Source organism: Phodopus roborovskii, unplaced genomic scaffold (assembly GCF_943737965.1).
Source record: "Phodopus roborovskii unplaced genomic scaffold, PHOROB, whole genome shotgun sequence".
Taxonomy (NCBI): Eukaryota; Metazoa; Chordata; class Mammalia; order Rodentia; family Cricetidae; genus Phodopus; species Phodopus roborovskii.
The window spans coordinates 1,256,176-1,282,579 of record NW_026125537.1 but is presented as its reverse complement, the minus strand read 5'-3'; the positions used below and the strand labels follow the sequence as shown (position 1 = coordinate 1,282,579).

The window sequence follows — 26,404 nt, the reverse complement described above, 5'->3', positions numbered from 1 at the left end:
TGAGTAGCACTTAGCAAGCATTAGCCTACTCAGCCCCAACTCTGCAATAGGGCCTAGGTGCCTACAGGTTGTCTGTGGATGGAGATCCCAGGGGAGCATGATAGCTCCCTCCAGGGTAGCCCAGCCCAAGTTGAGCAGTGGGAGACCTTTTGCTAGTACAGGGGTGAGGAGGAGAGAGAAAAGAGGAAGAAACAAGAATGAAAACAGGCTTGATTAGGAAGGCAACTGGGTCTTAAGATTAAGGCTAAGGCACACTTTACTGAAAGGTAACATCTTGGTAAAACCTAATCCATGGGATTCAGGGTCAAGGGTTTCCAGCTTAGGAGCCTGAGGTCAGTCACACACAGGGAGTTTGCTTACATAACCAGAGTAAACATGGCCTCAGAAGAGAACTTGTCAGATGAAAACCTCCCAGAAGGCCCTACAATAGGGGTGGTCCTCAGGGACCCAGCTGTGGCTGTCCTGAGGTCAAAGTGTACCCTTCCTTGAGTGATGTGGTCTGCGGTTGGATATATCCTAAAACTGGCTTCACACAGTGAGGAGGGATGTCTTGGCATGGTTCCTAGGAGCACTTCCTCCCGGGAATTAGGGTATGGGACAGATTCTTACCTGACTCTGGGATGTGTTGGTCACTCCCCACACCGTGGTGACCACGGAGAGGGAGCCAGGAGGCTGATTGGTGTTCTGCTGCCAAGGGACAGAGTCATAAGGAAATGACCCATCACTGCGGAGAGAGAAGAGGTCTTTAGAGCTGGGGCAGGGCTCAGGTGACCTGACTTACCCTTGCCCCAATGAAACCCGGAACTCAGGCCTATGACAGCACTTGATGCAGAAAAGATGCACCTTCCATGGGAACAGGCCAGGAAGCAGTAGCCCTTTCCTGTGACTGCAGGGGCCATCCCTGTAACTGGGCCCACAGCCTGGTAGCTATGCACTGAAGAAATCATAGTGACCTAAAGCTCATGCTAAGCCCTCTCTTCAAGCATGCTCACTGTTCATGACCCTCTGCAAACAGTCAGGACCTAGGCATTGTCTTCACTAGGGACAGCCTAATCCTAGTTCACAGAAGTCCATGGTTCTCCTTGCTCTTAGCACCTCATGACCAGCTGAGAGCTGGGGAGTGGTGGAGTACACCTTTAATCCCAGCACTCAGGAGGCAGAGGCACACGGATCTTTATGAGTTTAAGGCCAGCCTGGTCTACAGAAAGAGTTCCAGGACAGCCAGAGCTACACAGAGAAACACTGTCTTGAAAAAAACCTAAAACAAAAAACTTAGGTGATGAGTCCCACTGATCTGGTCCTTGGAATTCAGGCTTAGGTTATCTTGTCACCCTTCCTCTGGGGCCCAGGACCAGGCAAGCTAAGCCTGCCTGGGTGCCCAACCTCCCAGCCCCCAGTCCTCTGCAAACCCCTGCCTGGCTAAGACCTTTCCTCACCTACAAGTCAGCACCATTCGCTTCCAGTGTTGACTGGGCAAAGTCCAAATGCACTCCAGAATGATCTATCCCACCAGCTCATCCCCAAGCCTGCACCTTGCCTCCTTACCCCAGCCCTATACTGACCACCTATACAGGGAGCTCCTTTCAAGGAGCCCACACATATTGGAAACCTGGAATCTACTTCCTCCAATCCAGTCTCAGGTTTACTGTGAGCACTCAGTGAGGCCCTCCAGGCAGGCAAGGCGATAGGGGATGAGAGAGAGGGACCCAAAGTGAGTCGCAGCATTAAGACTAGCCAGGGTCCCCAGCACCACTGTAGCTGACTGCACTTCCTCAGTGAGAGCTGTAAAACAGCACACCCATGCCCCAGAGAAGCAGAACTCCCTCATCTGTGACACTCTCTCCCCTGGATCTTCATCCACCGGCCTGTGCTTATTTCCTTCTTGTTTCTCTGGAAAGTTACCTCCTCGGAAAGCCTTCCTCATACGAAGAAGTGCCCCACGCTGTCTTTTATGTGTTTTTCACAGCGCTTAACCACACTCTTATTACACATTTGATCATTATCTTCTCAGTCTCTACTCCAGAATCTAGAGTGAGCAGAATCCAGCCATTTTGTGGGACAGAGTGGACTAAAGGCCAATGAACCATCAAACCAGATGGGGGCCAGGCCTTTAACTAGGGGACTTGAACATGGGGAAGCAGTACAGAGAAAGACCTGTATTCTCTAGGCCACAGTAGCCTCTCCTCTCACCCTTCATGGTGGCCACAGAGTGACTCCACCTCAAACTGTTCTGGATACTGCTGTCTGGCCAGTTAGCAGTCATCCTGGAAAGCAGTCCCAGACACACCCCTCACTAGCTCAGCCCACAGGTCTGGAGGCAGGTTCTTGCACTCTCATTTCTAAGAAGAGACTGAGATCATGTCCACATGCATTCCCCAAATACAGGAGCAGGTCCTGATGCCCAGTCAGCATGATGGAGCAGACAAACGGGGTGAAGCTCAATTGGGAGAGTGCTTGACTCCATCATTGCACAAATAAGCCTTGAGACAAACAAAAGTGGGAGACAGGAGAATCAAATGTTCAAGGTCACTGTTGGCTATCTACAAAGTCTGAGTCTAGCCTGGGCTGTATGAGGCCCTGTCTCAAAACAACAACAACAAACCCCAAGTTCTAAGCTCAGACTAAGCAACACAAAACACAGTAGCCCACAAGGAGGATGAATACTGTTCTCTCAATGCGCCTGCCACTGTGAACTGAGAATCAGTACCAAAAGGCCCCATCAATCACTAAGTGTAAGCACAGGCCCTTGGGGGGGGGGCAGAGTAGGACATATTCCAAAGGACAAAGAGGTGTCCTTAAAGTGATGCAGGCACATTATTCTCCATGTCCAAGGGGAAAGAGCAGGGTTAGAACGAGGAGAGAAACAGGGTATGGCTAACTAGACACAACAGGGCCCAGTAGCAGAGGTGGCTGACTAGGGACTAAGTGTGGCCTGTGAAAGTGAAGACTAAGGCCAGGCTAGAACCAGCATCTCTGCTCTTCCAGGGAAGGGTGAATCCACAAGGTGGCAAAAGGGGCCTGGCTGGGAGGACCTCTGGTCCCCATTGTCCTGCTTCAGGAGGACGAAGCCTAAGAACTGAAAATAACACTTGTAATAGTCTCCCTAAACTAAAAAGACCGAGAATATTAGCCCCCTTACTGAGCTTTATTAGCCTTATACAGAGCTGGTACCAATACAGCCCAGCCAGATCAGGGAAATTAATTAAGATAATACCCCGATAGATAATTCTCCCAAAGTGGCTGCCACAAGTTCAAGAAAGAAGGAATGCAGCTTGCTTTTCTCTGCCTTGCATGGATATCTGTGTGGCCTGCACAGGGTGAACCAGGAGCCCCTCATTACAGGCCTAAATCATTTTCTCTTATCTATTAAGCCTCCACCAATGCCCACAGAGCTGGTACACAAGACATATAAACTATCTGTTGTGACTTGGTGAGAATGACTCTCTGTGTGCAAGAAGCTGGAAGGAAACACAGGAAAATGCCATTGGTTTCATGACTGAAAGTTATGAAAGGAAAGATACAGCCTAGGCTTTGAGGTATAGGTAGGAGTTCACTAGCTGAAGAAGGAAGGCAAAAGAAGAACAAAGAAAATCTAAACCGCTTTTTCCTTAACAGGCAGGAATGATCATGCTCACTCACTCCTGTTAGCAACATAATTACCAACTTCTAACTTCAGAATATCAGGTAAATATAGGTGTTTACCCTGTGACCACGCTGGAGGACTAGAGACAAGGATGGTTGGACAGGGTCAGTCTGCCTGACCCTAGGAATGCTTACAGATGAGGAAGATGAGACTAACTTCAATTAAGATCAAGGTCACAGAAATTGCCAAAGGCAATTGGCGACAGCTTTGCAAACAGAGTTTGTTCTCATGGAATTTGTTCTCAGCATCCCCTGGGCTGTGGCTTCTTCCCAGAAGTAGTGTGCACCTTGTGGTTGTGTGTGAACATCACCTCAAGCCCCAGGGAGCCAAAGGCCAAGGCAGGAAGTCTCTTACATCCCCAGTGCAACAAGGGGCAAACAGAGCTCAAGTCAGTGTACCTGGGCTTCCTAGGGAGGGTACAAGGAACCTAAAACTGACAGAAAGCAGAGCCAAGGGAACAGAGCTGCTCTGGCCTGAGATGCAGTTGCAGCACCTGAGGCAGGAGACACTTGGCAGGCATGTGAGATGACCTTCCATGTAGCCCACAACCTGATGACCTTCCATGTAGCCCACAACGCAGCCCCTCTCAAGTGGGACAGGATTTCGAAGCAGGTTTGCCAGGGCAGGACTAGGTCTGGGAGCAGTTTGTGACATGATTGGAATTCCCATAGAGGGGCAGAATTAACCTAGAGGAGTTATGATCTCTCCTTCCATTATGCTGGTTCCAAGAGATCAGACTCTAGTTAGTTGTCAGGCACCTTTGTCCACTGGGCTTTCTCAAGAGCCTACTACCAGCAGGGGCTGGTGCAGATAGGCAAAAAGGAACTCCACATAAGAGTTGACTGCTTTTTTCCTTTTGTTTTGGGACAGGGTCTTACTAGGTATCTCAGGCTGGCCTTGGATTTGAGTTGGTCCTGCACCAGCCTCCTCTGTGCTGGAATTACTGGTATATAGCTAGTACCTTTGATTTTGCTTTCTGTAGGGCTGCCAATTGCTTTCAAGGCCTTGGGTATGCAAAACAAGCACTCTACTACTAGTCCATGCCCCCTGCTCTACAGGGGTTGTTTTCACTTATCTATTAGCTGGCAACAAAGAGCCTGTCAAGAGGATATTTGGCTATAGTTTGGAGGACACACAAGTCCCCAGGGATCTCCATGTACCAGACTTGGTCCTGCTATTCTTCCTGCAGCTGAGGAAACAGAGTCAGAGAGGCTGATGAACTGCCACGACTTACAACAAGAAGACAGTAGCCTGACTCTAAGCCATGGCCCTATCCAGCACACCAGAGCCTCTCTTCTAATGTAGCAAATCCCTGCTCCTGGAGGAGGAGCGAGATCACCCTTGATCTCAGAGGCTCCAAGCAGCTTTAATTGTAATCAAATTAATAGATAAACAAGATTTATTAGACTCTTAATTAGCTTTGCAGCACCCATTTGCATACAGACAATGTGCCAATCACAAATGGCTTTTTAAACCACCCATTAAAAACCAGGATGAGGAAGCAGAAGTTGTTGGGATAAAATCAAGATCACCTCAGGGATGCCAAAGGTGCCCTTCTGCCCTGGGCAATGGCTAGATCCTCTAGGTGCCTCCCAGCTTTCATCTTCCAGTTATTGGGGGAGGGGGGCATGTAATATGCTTCGGTGTCTCTTTGCTAAGTGCAGGATGACTTTGGTGTGGCAATGGTGAAGCTAGAACAGCTGAGGACTTTTTACAAGCTATAGTTAGTTCACATTCTTCACAAGGTCCCAGTTACTCTTACAAAGTGCCTTGGGAGTAAGCCCGGCTCCTCCCTGCATCTTTCCCATGGTGATGGGCAGCACCATGTCTCTTTGGGACCTCAGGATCTCTCAGAGAGGTCAAGGGCTTTGGCGGGAGATACAGCAGAGCCTAAGGGGAAAAAACTCAGCCTCTAACTTGTGGCTGTACACTGTGGTACCTTCACATCTTCAAGGTTTGCAGTGTATATGATAGTGACTTGAGGCACAGAAATACTTCAGTCCTCAGGGGCACTCCAGACCTCCAAATTCAGGTAAGGTTTCCAAGTCCCTGGTTTCTCCCCTCTGCTTGTTTTAGAGCCTTTAGTTAAGGGCCCAGAGTCTCCAAACCCCTGGATCCTCTGGGTGCTACACCTCAGATTTCCTAGTGTACATTACTGTGTTCCACCCTTACCGAGAAGGCCAAAGCCCCTTTGAAGATGCCAGAGTCAGTGTCTCAGTTGCAGAGGCTCTCTCTTCCACTAAGTTTCCATTATTAGGAATTTACACTAGGGGCTTAAGAGGTGCTGGGGTCCTCCATAGTTCCCCTGAAAACGAGAGATCTCTCCCACAGGGACATGCATGAAGGTGACAAGGAAAGACCAGTCAATTTCTGGTCACAGGTTACTGAGTATCCTCACCACAGTCCTGGGCTTGAAGAAGGATCAGGGACTAGCCATTGCTCAACAGTTGCCCCACCATAATGTGGCAGCATTGTGACTATTACCTAGGGGATCAGAGCAGGGCATAGACTGTTCTAGAACCCTCAAAACCAGCAACTACTCCCTCACTACCCTTGTTTTGTACCCTGCTTCATCTCTATCAGCCGTGTTTCTTGAGCAAATCACTTTCCCACTCTCAGCCAGCTGGGTTTTACTTTCCAAGCTCTGTAACCTTGCTATGCTCATTCAATTCAACAGATCAGGCTCAACCCCAATCAATACCCAGCAAGTCCCCAGCTCCCCCGCCTTATCTCTGAAAGGCCATCAGAAGCCACAGAATACATGCTACCTAGGTCTTTAAGCTTGCGGGCCACTTGCTTTTGCATTGTCCATTATCCCACGGAACTTTTAAGGCCCTGAACCTGTCATAGTAGCAAAGATAGCAAGACCCTGGGCGCTGGTGAGTGGCTTTTCACACATGGTACTTTTACATATGGCTAGTTTGAGGTCACAGAATGTAGGTGGCCCTTCCTCAGCCTGGATGCTCTTTGGTCAAGATACCTTACCCTTAGGAAGCCTCCAAAGTCAGCCCAACCTACTCTCCTAGGACCCAGGCTTCCCTCTCTGCCTGGCCTTTACCTACCAGCTCCTAATTTTGTCCCATGAATCTTCCTCCTCTGCTGATAGATTCATCTTCTCATGGAAGACTCCTTGCCTTTGTTTAATGACAAATAATACCACCTAAACTCAACTTGATGAAGGCCTAGCAAAGGACTGGCAGTGGTCAAAACACTCCAGGACTAGAATAGTCATGGCCAAGCAGGTTTGAGACAGGATTCTAGTGGGAAGCCACAGTACTTTGGCCCATCACCTCCAGCGAAATGACTTAGGGAAAGAAAGTTGGGAGGGGCATGTTAACGGGTGGAGGAGAGTTGGGATGGTTCTAAAGAACTGAGGGGCTGGGTAGAATTAGCAAGACACAGCTGAGTATGATGGTGCAAGCGCACACACCCCTATAATCTTATCACTAGAAGGCTGAATCAGTAAGATCAGGAGTTGGCTATCTGTCTCTCTCTCTGACCTATAATCCTAGCATTAGGAGGCTGAATCAGTAGGATCAGGAGTTGGAGATCAGCCTGTGACACAGAGGGAGATTCTGCCTCTAAACGCCAAATGAAATGGTCAAGCTGAAATACCATCAGATCAACAGCCAAAATCCTATTCACTGACAGCTTGACGGGGATAAGGAATGAAGGCAGAAGGTCTGCCTCTCTAGAGCAATGATTCTCAACTAAGGAGACATCCCCACTCTAAGAAAATGTGTTGGGTGTTCTTGCTGCTGCAATGCTTGGGAATGGAGGTGGGCAGTCACCAGAAAAGTAAGGTAGGCAGGGGCCACGATGCTAAATACCTTGTAAGACTCCCACTGCATACAGCTACTCAGGCCAAGTAGGAACCCCTTAGGAAACAAGAGGTTGTCAAGGTGTGGGCCCAGGGCCTGGTGAGGCAGTGTCCTGGATGAGAGGGGCTTGCTGTGCTCTGAAATGGCAGGTAAACACATAGCTGGGCCATCCTGGCTAGGCAGGGCACTTGCTTTAATGAGTGTTGAGGTCCTCTCTGGTCCTGACAGTTAATTTGATTTGGAAGACAAGGTTGACCCTGAGTGTTGGCAGTGCCTGGACCATGCAGTTCAGGACTGACTACAGCATGTTCTGGGTTGTGAGTCTCTCAGCCAGGAAGGATAATGAGAGCTGAGCTGACTGCAAAGGCCCCAGTCATTAGTGAGGACCCATAAGGGGGGGTGCAGACAGCATGATGGGCCCTGTTGTTGCAGGGTCAGCCCACAGAATACTCAGAGTATCAGCTCAGCAAGGCGCCTGCGAGATAATTAACAGGGAATTGCCAGTCTTACCACGTGCTTTTCCGAGGCTGGTGCAGGGCAACCTGGCCAGTTCCTAGGTGCTTGGCAGCCCTTAGCAAGCCTGTTCCTGCCTAGGATCCAGGGCTCTGGCAGCCCCAGCCCAGTTTCACTTGCTCTGGTATGATGGGCGTGGCCTGGTTCTGTACCACACTGGGGTGTGACCACTAGCCCTGGGGCATCCTGAGACCCTACTTGCCCCCAGTTTTCCTGAGAGTACTTAAGTGCTTGCTTTGGGCGGAGGGAAGGCTCTGAGCCCATAATTCCTAATGTTCTACTAGAAGCCAGGATCTCAAGGACAAAGTGACAGGTGGGGAAAACCCAGCCTTCAGTCCCTGCCTGATGGGTAAGAAATTGCAAATCGCCTGAGAGGCCACACTCCAAGGCTTGTAGCACAGGTTTCCAAGCAGACCCCAGGCATGGGGAAGGTAGCTGCTCAATGGCTGCTCAGATGGCCCATCCTTGAAGGCACCTGCATGCATACCTGTGCGACAAAGTGGGTTTCATGGAGCTCATGGAGTTGAGGGGGGGCTGCATGGGGAGTTTCCCAGGGGGGTCGTTCTGGCGGCTCTTCTGATGTCGGAGCAACAGCAGGCGGCCAAGTTCTTCACACCAGGAGGACAGCAGGGCTGCAAGGAAGGACAGATGGTCAGTGGGCACGCTCAAGCCCCCACTGCACCCTTCCCAGACAGGGTGTTTATGATGCTAGTTTTGCTCCTGGGAGACAGCCTCCATGTTTTAAACTATGAAATGGGCTAATGCTCTCCAAGGAGAAATCAAAAGCATTTGTGTCAAGAGTCCAGAGGGGCCAGTTGGGATGGACACCAGGTTGAGAGGCACCAGCGAAGAGTCCAGATAACGAACGGGAGGGTAGAGAAGGAGCTAAGGATAAGCTGAGGGAAAGGGGTCAACGAAGGCTTAGATCAGGGTGTGACCAGACATTGCTGTTCCCCATGGACTTCCAGGGACTTCATTACCCCATACTCTTAACATTTAGTGCTACCTAGCTTCTCATTATGGACATGTGAAAAGCTGCAAGGTGCAGACACAACTTAGGGTTTTTTTTTGTTTTTGTTTTTTTTTTTTGGAGCTGCTGACAATCCAGAGAATTCATTGGGTTTTCTGAAACTCAACTGCTGTTGAGCAGACCCCAGCCTGTCATACATACACACTCTCTCTCTCTCTCTCTCTCTCTCTCTCTCTCTCTCTCTCTCTCTCTCTCTCTACTCTCTACTCTCTCTCTCTCCTTCCTGTTGGGACTCAAATGCTTAGAAGAATGAAAGATTTCCATAGCAGAGGGTAGCAGTGTGTGTGTGACACAGAGAGAGATGGCCAAGGCAGCACATGCAAGAGTCTCTGCCACCAGGCTGACTCTCCAGTGAACCAATGCTGGGGGGAAGAGTTTTCCTCTCATCATCTCAAAGCACCCACTCAGGACTAAAAGGCTCCTTAGGTCCTTCCAGCATACAGCCAAATTTAGGGAGGGAAGGGACAAGGTAAGTTTGAGCTTGTCACCCCCCTCTTTGCATGATCCTAAGGAGCTCACAACCCACCTCTAAGCTTCAGCTTTCTTGGTGATTAGGGTGGTGTGTGTGTGTGTGTGTGTGTGTGTGTGTGTGTGTGTGTGTGTTCTTGTCTTGTGGTGCAGGCATGCAAAAGCCGCTCACAGCAATCACAGAGTGGTGAGACAGACAGTGTCCCTGCTCTGGAAGAAACCATACAGAAGGCAGACCGCCTTCAGCAGGCCAAACCCCAATTGATTTTTGTCTCTTGGCTTCTCTCACTTAAATAAGGAACCCGAAGTTGCCTATTGCCAGCACTGGAGGAATATGCCCAAATACACCATGACAAATAGTGTCAGGCATTTCAAACTGCCAGACCCAGTACAGGTCCTCCCTCAGCCCACAGCTAGCTCTGATGGGTCTTACTGAGGCTGCCCCGTGCTTGCTTGGTTTGTTTGGTGCACAAAAGTACCTGACTAAGGAGGGCTGTGGCCCCAAAGAGAGCACCTGTTTCTGGAGGCAGTGGAACATGCTGATACACCCTTCTCTGTGGGTGTCCTTGCCACTGCCTACACGAGGAGACTGAGTATAAGAACAGGATCCTAGCCCCAATGTCTGGAAGCTGGTGAGGTTCCTAATGGGTGCCCAGCACACACCAGACATGGCTAAAGAGAAAGCTGCCTTTAGAAAGGCTGGGTTGGACCCAAGTGTGTTTTCAGACTGCTCTGTTCTTCTCCAGGCCCTGGTTATGCTTCTTGCACTGGGGACCAGGCATCTGGAAGCTCATTTGCATGCCAAGCACACAGCCCGGAGGGTTGCAGCTCTAGGATGCTAGCTGCTAGTACAAAGGGTGGATGCAGACTGTGCAGCCTGCAACCTGCCTCACCATCTAAGCCCTACTCTTCTGGGTGCCAGCCAGGCCACTGTGGTATTCAGGGCTTTCCTTGGTTACCACAGGCTGCCCTACAGCCTTTTCTACCTGTCCCCCTGTCCTAAGTGGGGTAGTTTCTGGAAAGATAATGAAGGTGTAAGACTGGCCATGGAAACTGGAAGGCAGATGGTGGGGTGTGTGTTAGCCATATCATCGCATGCCGGGAAGGCCACAATTCTGTGTCTAAAAGGGAAAGAAGGGCAATACAGTGGAGCTCAGTGAAAGCCTGATGAGCACAGAGGTGGACAGCAGTTCCCTCACAATGCAGATGTTCGTGTGGGTGCAGACCAATAGGAGACCGAAACTACATGGAAATTTGCAGCTCAAAAGTGAGTACGGGTCCATTTAGAGGCAGGCCAGGCAGAAGCCCATGGGGCTGAGTGATTCAGCTAGATGGGGCTAAGCACTCTGACCTGGGAAGGCCCACCTGCTTTCCAAGTCTTGCCTCTTGTCTTTCTGCTGGCTTCAACCTGTATACTGCTAGCTGGTGAAGCATATAATCCCAGGATAGGTAGCAGAGACAGTTCTGGTCATAGCTTATAGTTCTTTATGTTGTGAGTCCCACTCCCAGGTCACCAAGCTCCCTCCATCATCAAACATCAGTGAGGATACCACAACCTTCCTCATCCTTTTACAAGCACAGCTTGCTTGGCCTCATGGCAGCCATTGGCACATTTGCTTTGCCTGGGCATCTGGAGGTGCACAGGACACCTGCACAGCTGGCTGCAGATGTTACTTAGATCTAAGGCCACCCTCCCAGAGTGGAACATCTGGGGGTGGGGGTCCAGAGAAACGTGGAGAGATGTTCCAGCATCACTCTGAGCTCCTTTGCAGTTTGGAATATCTACATGGAGAGAGCCTTTTGCTCACCAGAAGATGGGGACCAGAGGAGCAGACAGAAGCAGAGGTCAACCGTAACTAGGAGCAGGTGGTCCACAGAGGCCTATGAGTAAGACCTGGCACTCTGAAACACAACTACAGCGGCACCCACTGCTTCCTCTGCTCCAAACAGACCCATGGCAGGGTTTGGTCCTGAAGGCTGAACAAATTGCAAACTTGTCTCTTGTATACAATGTCCAAGGAACAGTCCCTAGGAGTCCCTTCCTTGATGGCCACCTGGGGAAGGCCTTGCACAACATCTAAGCACTGAGATGGGTAGCCCTAGGAGTCTAGCCTTCCATATTGGAGGGAGCCAGCTTTCCCACTACTTATCAGAACACTACACCAAGAATCCTTCTAGCTGACCTCATCATGTAACTGTGGGGACTACTTTAGACCCAATTTACTTACTTGGAGCCTCAACCCAGATTTCAAATTATTTCCAAGTGTTTCATCATAGCACACAAACACACATATATCAACACATCTGAAATGGTCAATGGGGGCTGGTGTGACGGCTCAAGGGCTGACGACTTGAGTTCTAGCCTTAGGAGAACCAACTCTCCCATATTGTCTTTTGATCTTCCCATGTGTGTTGTGTCTCACCCTCACCTCTCCACACAAATATACACACAATATCCATTGGATGCTTTGGGACAAGGTTGACCCAGTACTCACTATGTAGGTCAGACTGGCCTTGAACTCAAGTTCTGCCTGCCTCTGCCTCCCAAGTGCTGGGATTAGAGGCACAGGCTACCACTTGTGTCTCCCAACAGACACTAACTAGCATTTAATTGCCATGCTCTATTCTAATCCATTGTCTACTTAGGTGCTAAAGCATCTGAGCACTTGCCTAAATTAATTTGACAAACAGCTGCCAAACAGATTCCGAGTTTGGGGTTTCATTCCTTTATATAAGCCAGCAAGCTAGAAGGCACCTTTGTGTACACCTGCCCTGGCCTTAGGGGTCAGTTGTCCTGCAAGGATTCTGGGCATGTGACATAAACAATGTTTGACCAAAACAGTTCCACCTGACATCTATGTGACCTTGAGCTAAACAATCACTTGCTTTCTCTAGGCCTTTACTGTCAATGGGTATAACACTCATGCCTGCTCTTTAGGATCATGATGTTCCAATGATAGGGACACCAAAAAAGTGTTTAACATAGTAGCTGGCAGGTTGCCCCGGGGGTGTCTGTGAAGCTTTGTGAGTGGTTGCTAGAGAGCCCCTGGGACACCTGCAAATGCACCCTGATCAGTGCAGGCAGAAAAAATGCCTTGGAAATGGAAGATGGTCTCACATTTCCTCATTCCAGAGCTTGTTTTGCCCAGCAGGTTCCAGGCATGCCTCTCCATATGTTAGTCCCAGGGATACCAGGACACTCAGGCCTTTTGGCTTCTCTCCTTTTGTCCTCCCTTGCAACACTGTGCTTCTCTGATGTTGGCTCCTCTAAGAAAGCCTCTTGTCCCTTCCAAAGGTGTGCATGCAGTACCAAGTGGGGAACAGTAGCTGGGAACAGTGGGCCTGAAGTCAAGTGTCTAGTTGCTTTCCAGCCACAGGATACCATGTAGGCTGTGTCTGGGCCCTTAGCTTAGGGCTAATTTCTAGTCTATAAAGTGGACTGCCTGCTCCACAGAGCAGATGTCCCTAAGACAGTGCAAGGAGAAACCAGAAAGGTAGTGGTAATGGGAATGGGGTTGGGGACCAAAGATTCCACAATTAATGTCAACTGAAGAAAGGCAGCTTAGCACTCACCATGTAACCAGTATGAGACACACACTGAGGAACCAGATCATCACTGTGTGACACCTGGACAAGGTCACAGGGCAGCTGGGAGGATGGCCTGAGTCACCACTCTGAAGTACAGGAAGACTGCAGGCACATGGTCAGTGATCGGGTGATCACCAGATGATTAGCATCAGCCCCCATAGTAAGGAAGGCTCTGGGCCTTGGTGTGCCTGTCTACTCTGGTCCCAGGGCAGAGAGCAAAGACAATGTCCTGAGTGGGTATGAGCTCCAGACACTCAGGAGACATGTGTGGATAGACAGAGGCCTCAGGGCAGATTAGGAAGGAAGCCAAGCCATCTGAGCAACCCTGTTCCTCCTTTCCTCTCTGAGCTGCCAAGCAGTAGAAGAACAGTCAGTGTCCTGCTGTGAGACAGGAAGGAAGGGCAGTTTCCTACGAGGTGGAGCTGAGCCTCTTTAGCAGACACAAAGACACCTGTTGCTCCAGAAGAAAGGTATTTCTGTTCCCCTGTGTCCCTAAGGACACAGCTAGGTTTCTCTTTGCAAGTGCTTTTGGGGAGCACAGTACGGTGGCATGCCCATTGACATGGAATTGAAAGATCACGGAAAAAATACAGGGGTTCCAGGAAGCAGGTGTGGAAGAGCTAGGTTCTCCACATCTTTAAGGTATTTCTTGGAACACCTCTCACAAATGGGATGTTCTTTTGGGCAAAAAGAAGGGAAACTGGTATGAAGACAAGGCAGGCTGAAGCATAGAGCCTGAGGGCACTGAGATCCTGGGGACAGGGGCAGGCCTGTATCTGCTTCTGTATCTGCACCTCCCAGCAGTGATCAGGGAGAGCAGAAGGCAGAAGAAACAGCAAGGCTCTAATTTGGGGACTGCCTGGACACCCCATGGTGGAGCTTCAAAGACCATACTTTGGGTCTTTGATGATGGGATCCAGTTGGGGTAGAAGGGAGCAGAAGCTGGGTTCCAGCCTCTAAGAGAGTGGGTGAACAGGAACAGGAGAGGCTGCCTCTCAACAGGCTGAGGTTGAGCTTGAGCTTGAAATGGAGCAAGAAACAGGAGGCATCCAAGATGGTAATTGGAAAACAGATCTCTGGGTGGCCAGGCAGGGAGATATGGACCCAGGCCTGGGATGCTCAGTGACTATAAGATCTAAGAGCTGGAAGAGACCAGATGTTGGGAGGAGCTGGGCCTGAGAGGCAGTCAGGAGTTGGTCAGAGACCTGGAGGTGAGAGTCAAACAGAAGCCTTCTCCAATATGCTGCCACCAGGGAATGCAGGGTCAATCAAAGGAATTCTGAGGAGCACAAACCTAGAAAACAGCTGGGAAGAAGAGGGGTGTGTATGTGTGCATGGGGCAGCAGGGACAGGAGGGGTGGCTTCTGGGATCTAGGACACCCTGAAATGGCCAGGAAGAGACCTGTAAGACACAGGAGACTCCTCCACACATAGCCTAGGAAGGATCATTACAATAAATACCTTAGTCATGCACTTTAGATGCACAGGGGACTATGACACAGCAGCAGGGTGAACTAGGGCACTTCCTGTTGAGTCAGAGGCAGAAGAGCTCCCACCAACATGTTCTCTCTAGTCCCAGGAGCACCCCAGCTACCTCAAGAATATGTACCACTGCCCTGTGCAGCCAACTGGCCACGATGAGCTGACCATCTCAGCAGCCTGTTCTCTTTGTACCTTGCCTACTCCAAGCTCAGGAATGAATTACAACAGGACAACCCACCATGTGTCTGTCTCCCATCTTGCCTGTCATCAACCCACCCTGCTCTGTGTAGTCAGGATAAGTTCAATGGAAGCAGATGGAATCATGAGTGGTGATATCCAGGGGCTAGACATGGGATTAGAGTAGCTCACTTCCATAGTCCCAGCACTCACTGTACCATTTAGTAAGAACTATGCAGCTAACACATGACTAACAGGTTGCAGTGAGTCACAGAAATAGCCCAGTACATGAGAGTTTGGGAAATGGTCAGTCATCAAGCATTCCATCTGAGACCCATGCTATAGCGCAACTGCAAGGCCCCTGAACACAATCCAATCTCCACAACACTGTCAACCACATAAAACCTACTGCAGAGTTCACTGACACATTTCACGATATGCATAGCCATGGGGTAATGAGACTAAACACAGGCAGCTTACAGAAACAACACTGTAGGTGATTTGGGGACACATGCCACCTTCATGTCATTTGCACATGAGCTGGTACCAGTGCTCACAGTGTCTGTACATTTCCCATAGGGTAACCATGAAAGGAAGGACAATCTCCTATCTCTCTAGGTGGGGCCAGGCCACATTCTCATATCCTCCTTTTTCATCTCCCAAACATGAGGTCCTGGTCCCACGACAGGCTTCTGGGAGCCTCCTGCCTGTGCTGAACACTCTAGAATACACCTGGGCTCATCCATTCACTGTCTGTGTAAAATACAGAGATAGTAAGAATTCCACTTGTTTGGGGTTAGAGATGGTTCAGCGGTTAAAAACACTGGCTGTTCTTCCAGAGGACTCAGGTTCAATTCCTAGTACCCACATGGCAGCTCAACCTGTCTGAAATTCTAGTTCAGGGGATTTGACACCTTCACACAGACATATATGCAGGCAAAACACCTATTGATCTTAAAAGAAAAAAATAGAATTCCTCTTGCTCGCTGGCCTGGTCTGAGGAGACCCAAGACAATAGATCAGACTTAACTTAGGAAGCTCACATGAGAAGTACCAAGTCTCCTCCCTCCTAAGATGTGAGTATTAAATCAGCTCACAGACAAATGCAGATACCATGCTGACAGGCAGAGCATTGGCAGTGCATTCTGCAGGCTAAATCATCTGACTGGCTTTCCTTGCTGTCCTCTGCAGGCTTTCCAGAGCTGAGACAATGGACAAATGGAGAATGGACCTGATCCCTTGTGAGTCTGTCTTCCCAAAACTCTAGGAGAATCATACAAATGTACATAACTTGGCACCTTCAGGCTTGATGTTCCCTGGGATGGGGAGTGCCATCTTTGGCACTCAACAGTGTCTATATATTTCTCTGCAAGCTCTCCCCCTCCTCTTACCTTGACATCCACCTACCCCCACCTTAGCTCCTGTGTTCAAAGTGTGCCAGCCTCTGCAGGGGCCACCAAGCACAGGGTCTAGGGCAAACTTCACAGCCACACTCTCCACACAAACCAGCTTGGGAAGGTCCTCAGATTTACCCAACTGTGCCCTGAAGGAGGTGGGAGGGTGACAAGAGCCAGGGCTCTGTTCTCATGGCTCTGCTCTCAGTATACCCAGGAACAGAAATGTCCACAGAATTGTCACTCTGCCTACTTACTATGAGACTGACAGGCTGTTTCCTGCTGGCCCAGGGAGTTCTCCTCTGCTGGGTGCCCCAGAAATGGATAAATGGCCCCATTCCCTGCCCTGGGAGGAGGCCACAAAGGAAACGTGTGACCATGAGAGGGGATCCTAGTCTTGGACTGGGGCAGGTTGCTCTGACTCACTGACACAGCAATGCAGCCTTAGGGCTCTCCAGGCACGTCTGTCTACAGGATGGGTGGCCATTTTGCCCTTGCTCGCCCTGCTGCGAATGGTGAAGATCTGCTCAGGAACATGAGGATACAGAGTCAACACTTTCTCCCACTTCCCAGACATTTGGTACCCTTAGCATTATCCTCACATCCCATGCCTCAAGGAAGGCACAAGACAATATTGTACTGGAGGCAGAGAGTGAGGGCTGGTGGAGTCAAACAGGATTACTCTCGGGACAGTGGCTCTGTCACTGGTGCACAGGGCTTCCCTTTTATGTCTCTGGGCTGTGACATCATTATCTGAGAGCAGACCTGTCACCAGGAGACCATGCCAGTTTCTCATTTGAGCTGAGTTCAATACCAACTTCCTGTGTGGCCATGAGTAGCTTTTGCCCTTTGTAAGCTCCATGGAAGAGTTCAGGAGGGCATGTGGGTGGGTGGGAAGTACTTGCAGCTGTCGCAAAGGGGTCACAGGGAGCCCTTGGTTTTCTGTGGAGGAAGCTCTCCAGAGTCATTGTCACACTGTTGCCCTGCCTTTCTAAGTAGGGTGTTGGCCTGAGCTTCAACAACTTCTGGTATTCCCAGATCGTTCTCACCTTCTGTTCCCTGCTCTGCCATCCCCATCAAGGGAGGCTGTCTGTTGGCACACTGGCTGGGAACACTCTACTCCCTCCTTTTTACAGGAGCTTAGGTTCCACAGGCAAAGACTGGCCAGGTCTGGTGTGCAGCCTGCCTGGGACATGCACATTAGTCCCCTGATAACTCCTCAGGCTGGGAAGATGTGGGTTTCAATGATCCTGTGGTCTAGCCCAGCCTAGAGTAGCTTCAGGCCACTCCCCCACCTCCACCCTTACCTCCAGAACACCCTTGCTCACTCCCACCCCCTTTCTACCCCTTCTTCCCAAGGGCTCTATGGTTGGCAGAAGCTGGAGTCTAGAGGCCTATGAAGCACCCTGGGAACTGAACTCTGGGGGACCTTTGAGCCTGCAAGGCTGATTCCCAAACCAGTTTGGCTGTTTTTGCCCTGCAGAGACTGTCCAGATGCAGAGCAAGAGCAGACCCAAGGCGATTCCAGATGAGTTGGGCCTCAGAAAAAGCCTAGTTCGCAAAGTGCCAGGCCCACTACTCATTACGGTAGGGCTAGCCAGTACAATTCAGACTCAAATGCTAAGACACTTCAGTGCAAAGTCAAAAGTGTGTTTTCATCAGGAAGAGTGTTCTACCCTGAACACGGTCCCACCTCTGCAAAGTGTCCTCTCAAAGTGTTGGGGATCTGAGGATGGGCTTGGGCTGGGATATTGGCCAGCACACTGTTGGCTGAGAACATTTTGCAGGGAGCCACTTCTGGAGAGTTCCCTCTTGAAGTACTGGCTCATTGGTCCTCCCACAGATGCTCCTGTGGGCGGACAGCTACAGCTCCTATTCAGAACTCAGGAGCTTGACTCAGGCCACAGGTTAGTGTGTGGCAGGTCGTGGCCTTTTGTCACCTTAGGCTGTAGGGATGGACGTTTGCTAGCTAGGGTTTGCAGACCACTACAGTGGCAAATGAAATCACTGATAACAAAGCAAGATCGGAGAGAAGGTTCAGTAAGCGTGCTTGGTGCCACACCTTGAGTTTGAATCCCAGGACCCAAATGGTGGATGAAGAGAAATGGTTCCCACAAGTTGTCCTTTGATCTCCATACACAAACATACAAATGTAAAAGGCAAAACAAAAAAGATAACAGGCCAGGCATTTAGTCCCTGCACTCAGGAGGCACTGGTAGAAGCAGGCCAGCCTGGTCTACATAGCGAATTCCTGGACAGCCAGTGCTACATAGTAGGACTTCATCTCAAAAACAAAACAATAACAACAGTGCAAGTTCTGGGGATAGCATCTCAGTGGTACAACAGCTGCCTAACATGCCTGGAGATCTGGATCCAATCCCTAGTAGTACCACAACAAACATACAAACACACACACACACATACACAAACAAACAAACAAACAAGTGTGCAGCAGAGGCAGGGGGACCTGAGGAGGTCTTTCTTTCAGGACCTTGGGCCTGTGGCCATAGCAGACAGGCCAGGCTACACTGTGCCTGCTCTCTACGTCCTGGGAGAACACTGGTTCCACCAGGTGCTCGGTGCTCAAGCAAACATCAGTATTCCTGAATGGCTACTGAGGACTCCCGTCTTGCCCCGTGCAATGCCTTCTTGCCCTAAGGAGTGCTTGAACAAGCCAAGGAGAGCCTAGAGGCCACGAGGTGGCAATGAGGTAGTAAGGGGTAAACTCAGGGGCTCTCCTTACACTGGCCTGGGTCTGTAAGGTGAGAAAGGAGCCCCACTTTCTTGTGCCTGGAGCTGCCGGTGGGCCTTCATTCCAGCAGGAACAACTTCAATATCCACTTCCTTTCTGCAAATGCTTTTTCCTGCAGGCTAACCAGAACTGCCCTCTGCTTGACCTCAGGGAATTGGGGGGAGGGGGAGGCACGCAAAGGAAATGCCATGAGAGTCTACGTTTCCCATATCTCCTCAGACATCTCAGTGAGACTCATGGTCTGGTTCCTATAGGTAGGAGGCTGGAGCAAGTCCAATTCTTCCTTAGATAGCACAGAACCCCAGTTCTCAACAGAACCCCAGTTCTCAACACACCAGTAGCTACATGGCAACAGATCCCAGGTTTGTGTGCTGAGCAGCCTGGGTGTATGCTGTGTCAAATCCCAGGGGAGCTGGCAGCCAATGACCACCCAAGAAATCCCCAAATGGCAGAGCTCATGACACCAATGTAGAAACCATTTTGGGTGACTAAGCTTTGGGGAAGTGATCACCCCACAGCAAACTTGTTTCTACATAAACAATCCAGGCAGTCCCCAAAACTCAAGTGGGGGAATGGTGACAGGTGCAGGTGAGACTAGGGTGGCAGCACTTCACAGGGTGACCCACACCCTTTACTCAGGGAGCATCTGGTAGTCAGACCCTGTACTACCCTCTGCCTTTAGGCCTTGTACCCCTCACTTAGCCACCCATTTCCTGCTTCCCCAGCTGCTTGACAGGTTGTTTTAGACTTTCGGATCCTGGTGAAAAACACAGATGGGGCCTCCTCCCTCCAACTCCAGGCTAAGGAGTTAGCTATGGGACTGCACAGGTGCTCTTTTTTAGGAGGTCTCACAGCACAGGGGCTCCAAACATAGCAAACATAGGGGTGGTTAGCGGCTCCTTCCTGCCCAATCTTCAAGTGGGTTCTCTACCCAGAACTTCACAGCTGGAAGTTCTATTACCAAAAGAGAGCAGTTTCATTTCTAAGCCCTCCCTCACTGCTATTCTATACCCTTTCTGAGGAAGCCTGACGTAATGTTTAAAGGGACTGGAGACCAACCTGTGTCTGTCTGTGACCGCCTCCTCTCCATGTGCTCATCAAGATTGGCAGGTAGCTAGTCTGCTGTAGGAAAGACTGACCTCTTTATGTCACCGGCTCTCCTTAAACCACAGGGGTCCCTTTTACATCCTAGAGCAACATTCTGAACATGTTCCAGAATGCCAACTATCTGTTTAGTCATAGACACCGCTGGCTTTCAACAGATGCCCTCTAAAGCAAACCCAAAGGAGACTCTTTGTATGGTATATTGCAGGGAACATAATTCTCTGTGGGATTTAAATATCCAGTCATCTTTCATCAGTGGAAGTAATTCTGTTGACAACCAGGGTTTCCTGGCTACTCCTGTCACTCATATATAACACACCAGTTAGTAACTGTATGTCCTAGACAGGGAAGGCCCAAAGCAGAACTGAGTCATCTGGGTGCTCAGACCAGTGCTGACTGACTCTCTCTCTCTCTCTCTCTCTCTCTCTCTCTCTCTCTCTCTCTCTCTCTCTCTCTCTCTCTGTGTCTGATTCAGTGGGACAGAGCTGAAGAACCTGCAGTCCCACCAGGTCATGGTGATGCTGATGTTGTTTGGCCTCACTTTGAGAAGTACTTCTTCTCAAAGCCTGGCCGTATGAAATGCTCCTGGGAGTGCTTTGGGAATGGATTTGAGAGATCCTCCTTTCTCCCTTTCACCGAAGAATGCTCAGGAGCTCTCAGGGCCAGTGCTGTGAGCTTGACAAATATTCTCTTGGGTCATGGCTAACCTCCCCCTCCTTACCTTTGTATCTTGGACCGCAGAGGTTTGTTTGACCTTGGACTCTCAGAGAAAGAATCCTGGGCTGGAGACAGGAATAAGTGGATCTCTGATTTTATCACAAGAGTTTGGTGCAAGGCCCAGGTGGGGTATGCACCTGCCTCACCTGCTGGTGACCTTTATGTCTACACAGGTGTTCTAGAGGTACAGCAGAGCTACATGTGGAAAACTTGATTCAGGTCAGGTCCTATTCCAGTGATCCTGCCCTAGTGGGTCTGACTTAAGCTTCTCTTTATGGGAACCATGGGTCTGTCCCCAGCAGTGCTCAGTGCCACCATCACCAGCTGGTGGACTGGCCAAGTGGCACTAAGTCTGTGCCTTGTGGCTAGCATCCCAGGGTAGTCAGAAGGCCCGAGTCAGCTGTGGGATCTCAGAAACAGCCACAGGTAAGGCAGAACTCGATGGGATGCAATTCTGAGACAGACAGCAGCCTAGGCCATCTGCTGTGCAGTCCCAGCCTCCCCACCCCCCTGTTTCTCTTCCTGAGCCTCTGGAGGGGGCAACCATCATTTGTTTAGGCCTCTGCAGTGTTTAATCACCACACAATGCTCCCTCCCCCTCTACAGCTCCTGTGTTCTCCCTGCAAGCAACAGCTTTTACCTTCTGCCTCTGATGGAGGCCATGAAAAATTAACAGAGCTTGAGGCGAAAGAGAGACAAAAACACTGTGGCAGGAGGGGCTGAGGCTGGATGGCCAGCTGGCCAAGCTGAGTGGCACCAGCAGGGCAAGCTTGAGGCCTGAGGGGCTGGTGTGGCTAGACAATTGGCAACCTATCAAGGCCATAGGATTATGGATGGTGGTCAGCAGGCTGGAGCAAGTCCAGCTACCCGTAGGGAGCCAGACTTCACAGTTTGGACTATCCTGGGATCTTGAACCCAGGGAGAATCTGAGGATGTGAATAGTTTCTTTCTCTGACCTTAAAAGAGCCAGGACATACAAGGCATGTGTCCTCAGAATGTCAGCAGTGCATGTAGACAGAAATTAGCATATCCCTTTTCTCCATTGTCCTGACAGTTCTGGAACCAGTGAGCACTATGTCTATTCTCCTGGCCCCCAGAGACTTTGAGGGATTTGCTGAAGGACAACCAAAAAGAGCAAACAACAGGGGAATCTACCCTCTTTGAAGGAGAAAAACGACATTTTATTTACAAATTACATATTAAATTCATGTTCCTTATACATCAGATATTCACAGAAGCAGCAAGAGGGAGCAGTCTCCAGACCCACATTTCTCCCAATAACAGTTCCACCTCCCTGTTCTCTTTCTGAAGAGGCTATGCATGCACACAATTACAGTAGTGGAAATTGTTGTCATTAACACCACCCATTTCCTCTCATCAGGGGAGCACTACTGTTAAAGGCTTGTTTTTTTTTTCTTGCAGGATTTTTCTATCATAGACTCACAGCAAAACGTTTTGACCCCATCCAGACACTCATTTTGTGCTAGGGCTTCCTCCCAGCCACTGGACTCACTGCTTGCCCAGCCCTGCCTCACTGCTCTGCTGAACTCTGGTTACCTGCTACTTACAGAATCATCTTAGCTGGTGATCAAGTCCCCACCTGGAACAGCACCAAGGTTTCTGTGTGTGGCTTCCACCACCACACCGCAGTGAGTGACTAGGTGACAAACACTATTGTAGGCAGCCAGGGATGTGACAAGGGAGGAACCCTTTCTACAAGCTGTATGAATCCAATTTCAAAAATAGGGATTTCAGACCAAATACATTGTCAATTCCCAGTGGGCAGGACTCTGTCTTCTATGCTCTATACCTTGTCTCTTTCAAGGACCCAGCCTTGGGAATCCACTGTAATCCTTGCCTCATACCACAGAGTATATATATATATATATGGGGTGTGTGTGTGTGCACGCGCACACACACACTATTGTCCAGATGGTGAGACAGGGTCACAGAACAGTCTCAGGAAGGTTCTTTGCACTAATGGGAAATTGAGCAACAGCCATATGGCATGGAGAAAAACTATCACTGAAATGTCCCATTAAGAAGGTGAAAAGGAAGCTGAGTGATTGTGGTGGTCACACCTTTTATTCCAGCACTTGTTTTATTCCAGCACTTGGGAGGAAGAGGCAGCCTGATCTACATGGTGAGTTCCAGGACAGCTAGAGCTAGGGGGGCATGTGGCTGGAGTCAAGTAAAGTGGTGTGTCTTAGGACAGAAGTTTGGAGCCTGAGAAAAGGTGGAAGTGGACTTCCGGCCTCTGAAAACCCACACTTGAAGACAGAAAGAGCCCAGGCCCTACTTCCCTGCTCCATAAAGAGATAACCAAGCAAGAAGAAACAAATTAAAGAGCTCAGAAACCTGGTGGGACTTTGGGAAGTTTGGCTTAACAGGGCAATAGCATTTAACAAAGCCCACATCATCCATCACTTGGGCCCAGCCACTTAGATACTGGGCATTTGATTAAACTAATATGGGCAACTGGGGCGAGGCACGACTGGGCGCTTCCTCCCCTGGCCTACAAATTAGACCGCCACACACAATCCGATTACCTTGACTGCAACATTTATCTTGAGAAAGGGGCCATCCATCACTCCTCAGTGGCTGGTTGTAACCACCCTAAGTTAATTCCATCAGGAGGGGAGTCAAGTTTGTCCCAAAGTTGTATCAGGTGATGTCATTCATTTGTTCATTTGACATTGGTTCAAAATCTACTCGCCTCAAGTTCACCAGGAAGAAATGTAAACTTTTCCTTTGGTGAGCTCACTGAAGCTTCATGGCAGGGGAAGGATTTATGCTGATCAAAAGGCGGTGGTGGCACATGCCTTTAATCCCAGTACTTGGGAGGCAGAGGCAGGAGGTGTGAGTTCAAGGCCAGCCTGGTCTGCAGAGTGAATTCCAGGGCAGGCTCCAAAGCTACACAGAGAAACACTGTTTGGAAAAACAAACAAAAAGGGCAGAGTGCAGGCTGAGACTGCCTATGGCATATCACCACCTTTTCCTCATTGTCAACCATTGGAAATAGTTCAATAACACAGTACAGCATGGCCATGGAATTTCCCCAATGGTGGGAATGTTCTAGATCTATTGTGCTTCCTTACAATTATGAGGCAGAACTACAGGTTGCTGTGAAATGCTTCACCTGTAGTCCTGCAGCAGAGGAAGGGCTCAGCTTAAGTATTATTTAAGTTTTAATTCACTGAATTCAAGTGTCAATGGCCACCTAGGGTCTCTGTCTCTGGTTGCTTAGCACAGATCTAAGCAGCTACTGTGATGAGTATCCTGAGCATGTCCAATGCAGAATGTGATCCAGGACAAATGCTCACAAAGCCTGGATCTCCTCTCCTTTTGGGATGGAATTTCAGGCCAAAGATGACTATTCATTATCCGAAGAGCCTTGAACAGGCACATTCATTCACATACTCCAGCAGGGTGGGAGGCTTCCCTACTTAAAGAGATGAAAGCTGTAATTCAGGGGTACAGATGTGTAAGCCTAACTGTGATGGGGGTGGTACTCCAGGCTAAGTGCAGGTCTCTATGGCTTTGAGCCCCATCTTCCCATTGACTGGATACCTGGCCCCCAGGAGACAGTCAGCAGGACTAGAGGTGAGGTGCACTGTGCATAGAGGCCACACAGCCAGCCTTTCAATGCTAGAGGAAAGCAGGTGGTGGCTGTCTCTCTCCACCTGTAGCCTGATCTAGCAGTTCAGGACAAAGATGGGGAGGGGGAGCCACCACCACATTTGGCTGTACAAAGTCCAGGTGGGACACCATCCTGAGGCTTTGTTAGAACTCATGGAAAACAGGTTACATCTGGCCTCTCAGGTACCTCGAGTCCAGCTCTGATGTATGGCAGGTTGGTGCGACTCAAAGCAGCTTTGGTTAACAAGGGCTGCTAGGAAGTCTGGGCCAGATTCTGAGCCTCAGGCTGCACCTGGAGATAGCCAGTTCTTTCATAAAACTGGGTGTAACATAACTGGTATGAAACAGCAAGGATATATTCACTATTGAGAACTGTTCGAGGTCATGGGCAAGTAGGCACCATGCCTGCCCTCAGCAGGCCTGGAGGAATGGCAACCAGGGACAAGCTATACAGAATGTCAGTTTGATGACCCCACTCCTCGCTTAGATGGACCATATGGCCTGGACCAACCCACCCCTTCCAGCAGCTTTTAGAATCCTAAACCAGGGCACAGTCACAAGTATGCTTGACCCCTCCTGTGAAGATCAGACAAGATGTCCCAAGCAGTCACTGCCAGGGTGGACTTGACTACACTTGGCAGAACTTGGGTCTACCAATCACAAGCAGGCTGTTCTCAGTTCCTGGGAGCTTCAATGCAGTCTGATATCCAAGAGAGTGTTCACACACATGCACGCATGCACACACACAGAGCTGGAGATTAACAGCACACACACATAAAGCTAGAGACGAACAGTACACACAGGCAGACAGACAATTAGACACATAGCTGAAGATTAACAATACACAAACACACACACACACACATACACACACACACAGCTGGAGATTAATAGTACACACACACACATACACACCTGAAGATTAACAGTCCAGACTTAGACTTAAAGGCATCTCACAGTCAGAAACTTCTCACAAAGCATGGTGGTCTTGGACAGGATGTGGGAGAGGTCTGAATAGAGTCTACTACTGGGCTAGGAGACAGAGAGGGAAGGGTAGAGAGAAGAGGCAGATCAGAAGAGCCTAGAGAGAGGAGCTGACCTGGTGAAAAGGGTGCTGAGAGAAAGGGTTATAGTTGAGTGGGCTCCCAGAACACCCCTTTATACCATGCCAGTTTCAAGGAATACTTAGCCACTCACACATTAGTATAAACAAGTTTACAACTAATTGTGTCAACATAGGCAAGGAGTAGTTGAAGGGGGAAAACTGGGTGTGGAAAAAATTGACAGGTAGCTTTCCCTATATTTAATTTCCAAGAGGCCACTATGGAGTGCCCCAGTGGAGATCTTCTGCTTCCAGGACCACCAGAATCTCTCAGCCCCCCACAATGTCAACACTTCTTTGTTGCCACTTAAACCAATTTGGGGGTAATTCTGCAGGCAATTGTCTTCCGATTTACAACAGAGCTCTGTGATTGCATCCAGGCTGATGGTTCAGGCCGTAATTGTATGGTAATCACTTCTGTTTATGATCAATGCGGAAATCACTATTGTTTTCCAGCAGGCTTGTTAAATAAAAAAAGTGCAGGGGTTGGGAGGGGGTTTACTTCTGAGTCGGAGCCTGGGGAAGACGAAATTAAGTGGAGCAGTCGGACATGGGGGAAGGTAGTTCAAACACACCCTTGTCTCAGAAGCACAGACAGAGGCAACAGATGAACAAGCTGAGAGACACAAGGCACCCCTGTTGAACAGTTTGAGAACTGGTCCGAGACTCAGATCCACACAGAGATGCCCAGAGGGACCCCATAGTTATACAGTAAGAGGTGAAGATGCGGTTCCACTGGGGGGCTCTTTGTTACATTCATCCCCATGCCTGCATTTATGAGCCCTACAGAGAAGCTAAGGACAGTGCAGATGCCAGGCAGCAGGTGGGCTACTGGCTGCCCTCTGCTTGGAACCTCATGCATTCTCTATCCTAGGCCTACATGCTTTCTTCTTGCCCTTGCCCTGAAATCGCCTACCTGCTGTCTGAAACAAGGTGGCAGATGGTACCTGGGGGCCCAGGTGGCAGGAACAGGG

General features: G+C 49.7%; 2 protein-coding genes across 6 annotated transcripts in view; both read right to left on the bottom strand.

Annotated features, from left to right (window-relative positions):
- Rps24 (ribosomal protein S24) overlaps positions 1-26,404 on the bottom strand; it is a 1,129,312-nt gene that overhangs the window by 10,171 nt on the left and 1,092,737 nt on the right. The window lies entirely within an intron of this gene.
- The window catches only part of Zmiz1 (zinc finger MIZ-type containing 1), a 190,534-nt gene that overhangs the window by 18,665 nt on the left and 145,465 nt on the right, over positions 1-26,404 (bottom strand). For 4 of the 5 annotated variants that reach the window (XM_051176689.1, XM_051176686.1, XM_051176687.1 and 1 more), the window contains 2 exons: positions 8,465-8,609; positions 610-724 (listed from right to left, as the gene is read on the bottom strand). In XM_051176689.1, coding sequence (XP_051032646.1) covers positions 610-724; positions 8,465-8,609 — 260 coding nt within the window. Of the gene's footprint in view, positions 1-609; positions 725-8,464; positions 8,610-19,927; positions 19,994-26,404 lie in introns of those variants that run through there. The other variant, XM_051176688.1, reaches the window with a different exon arrangement.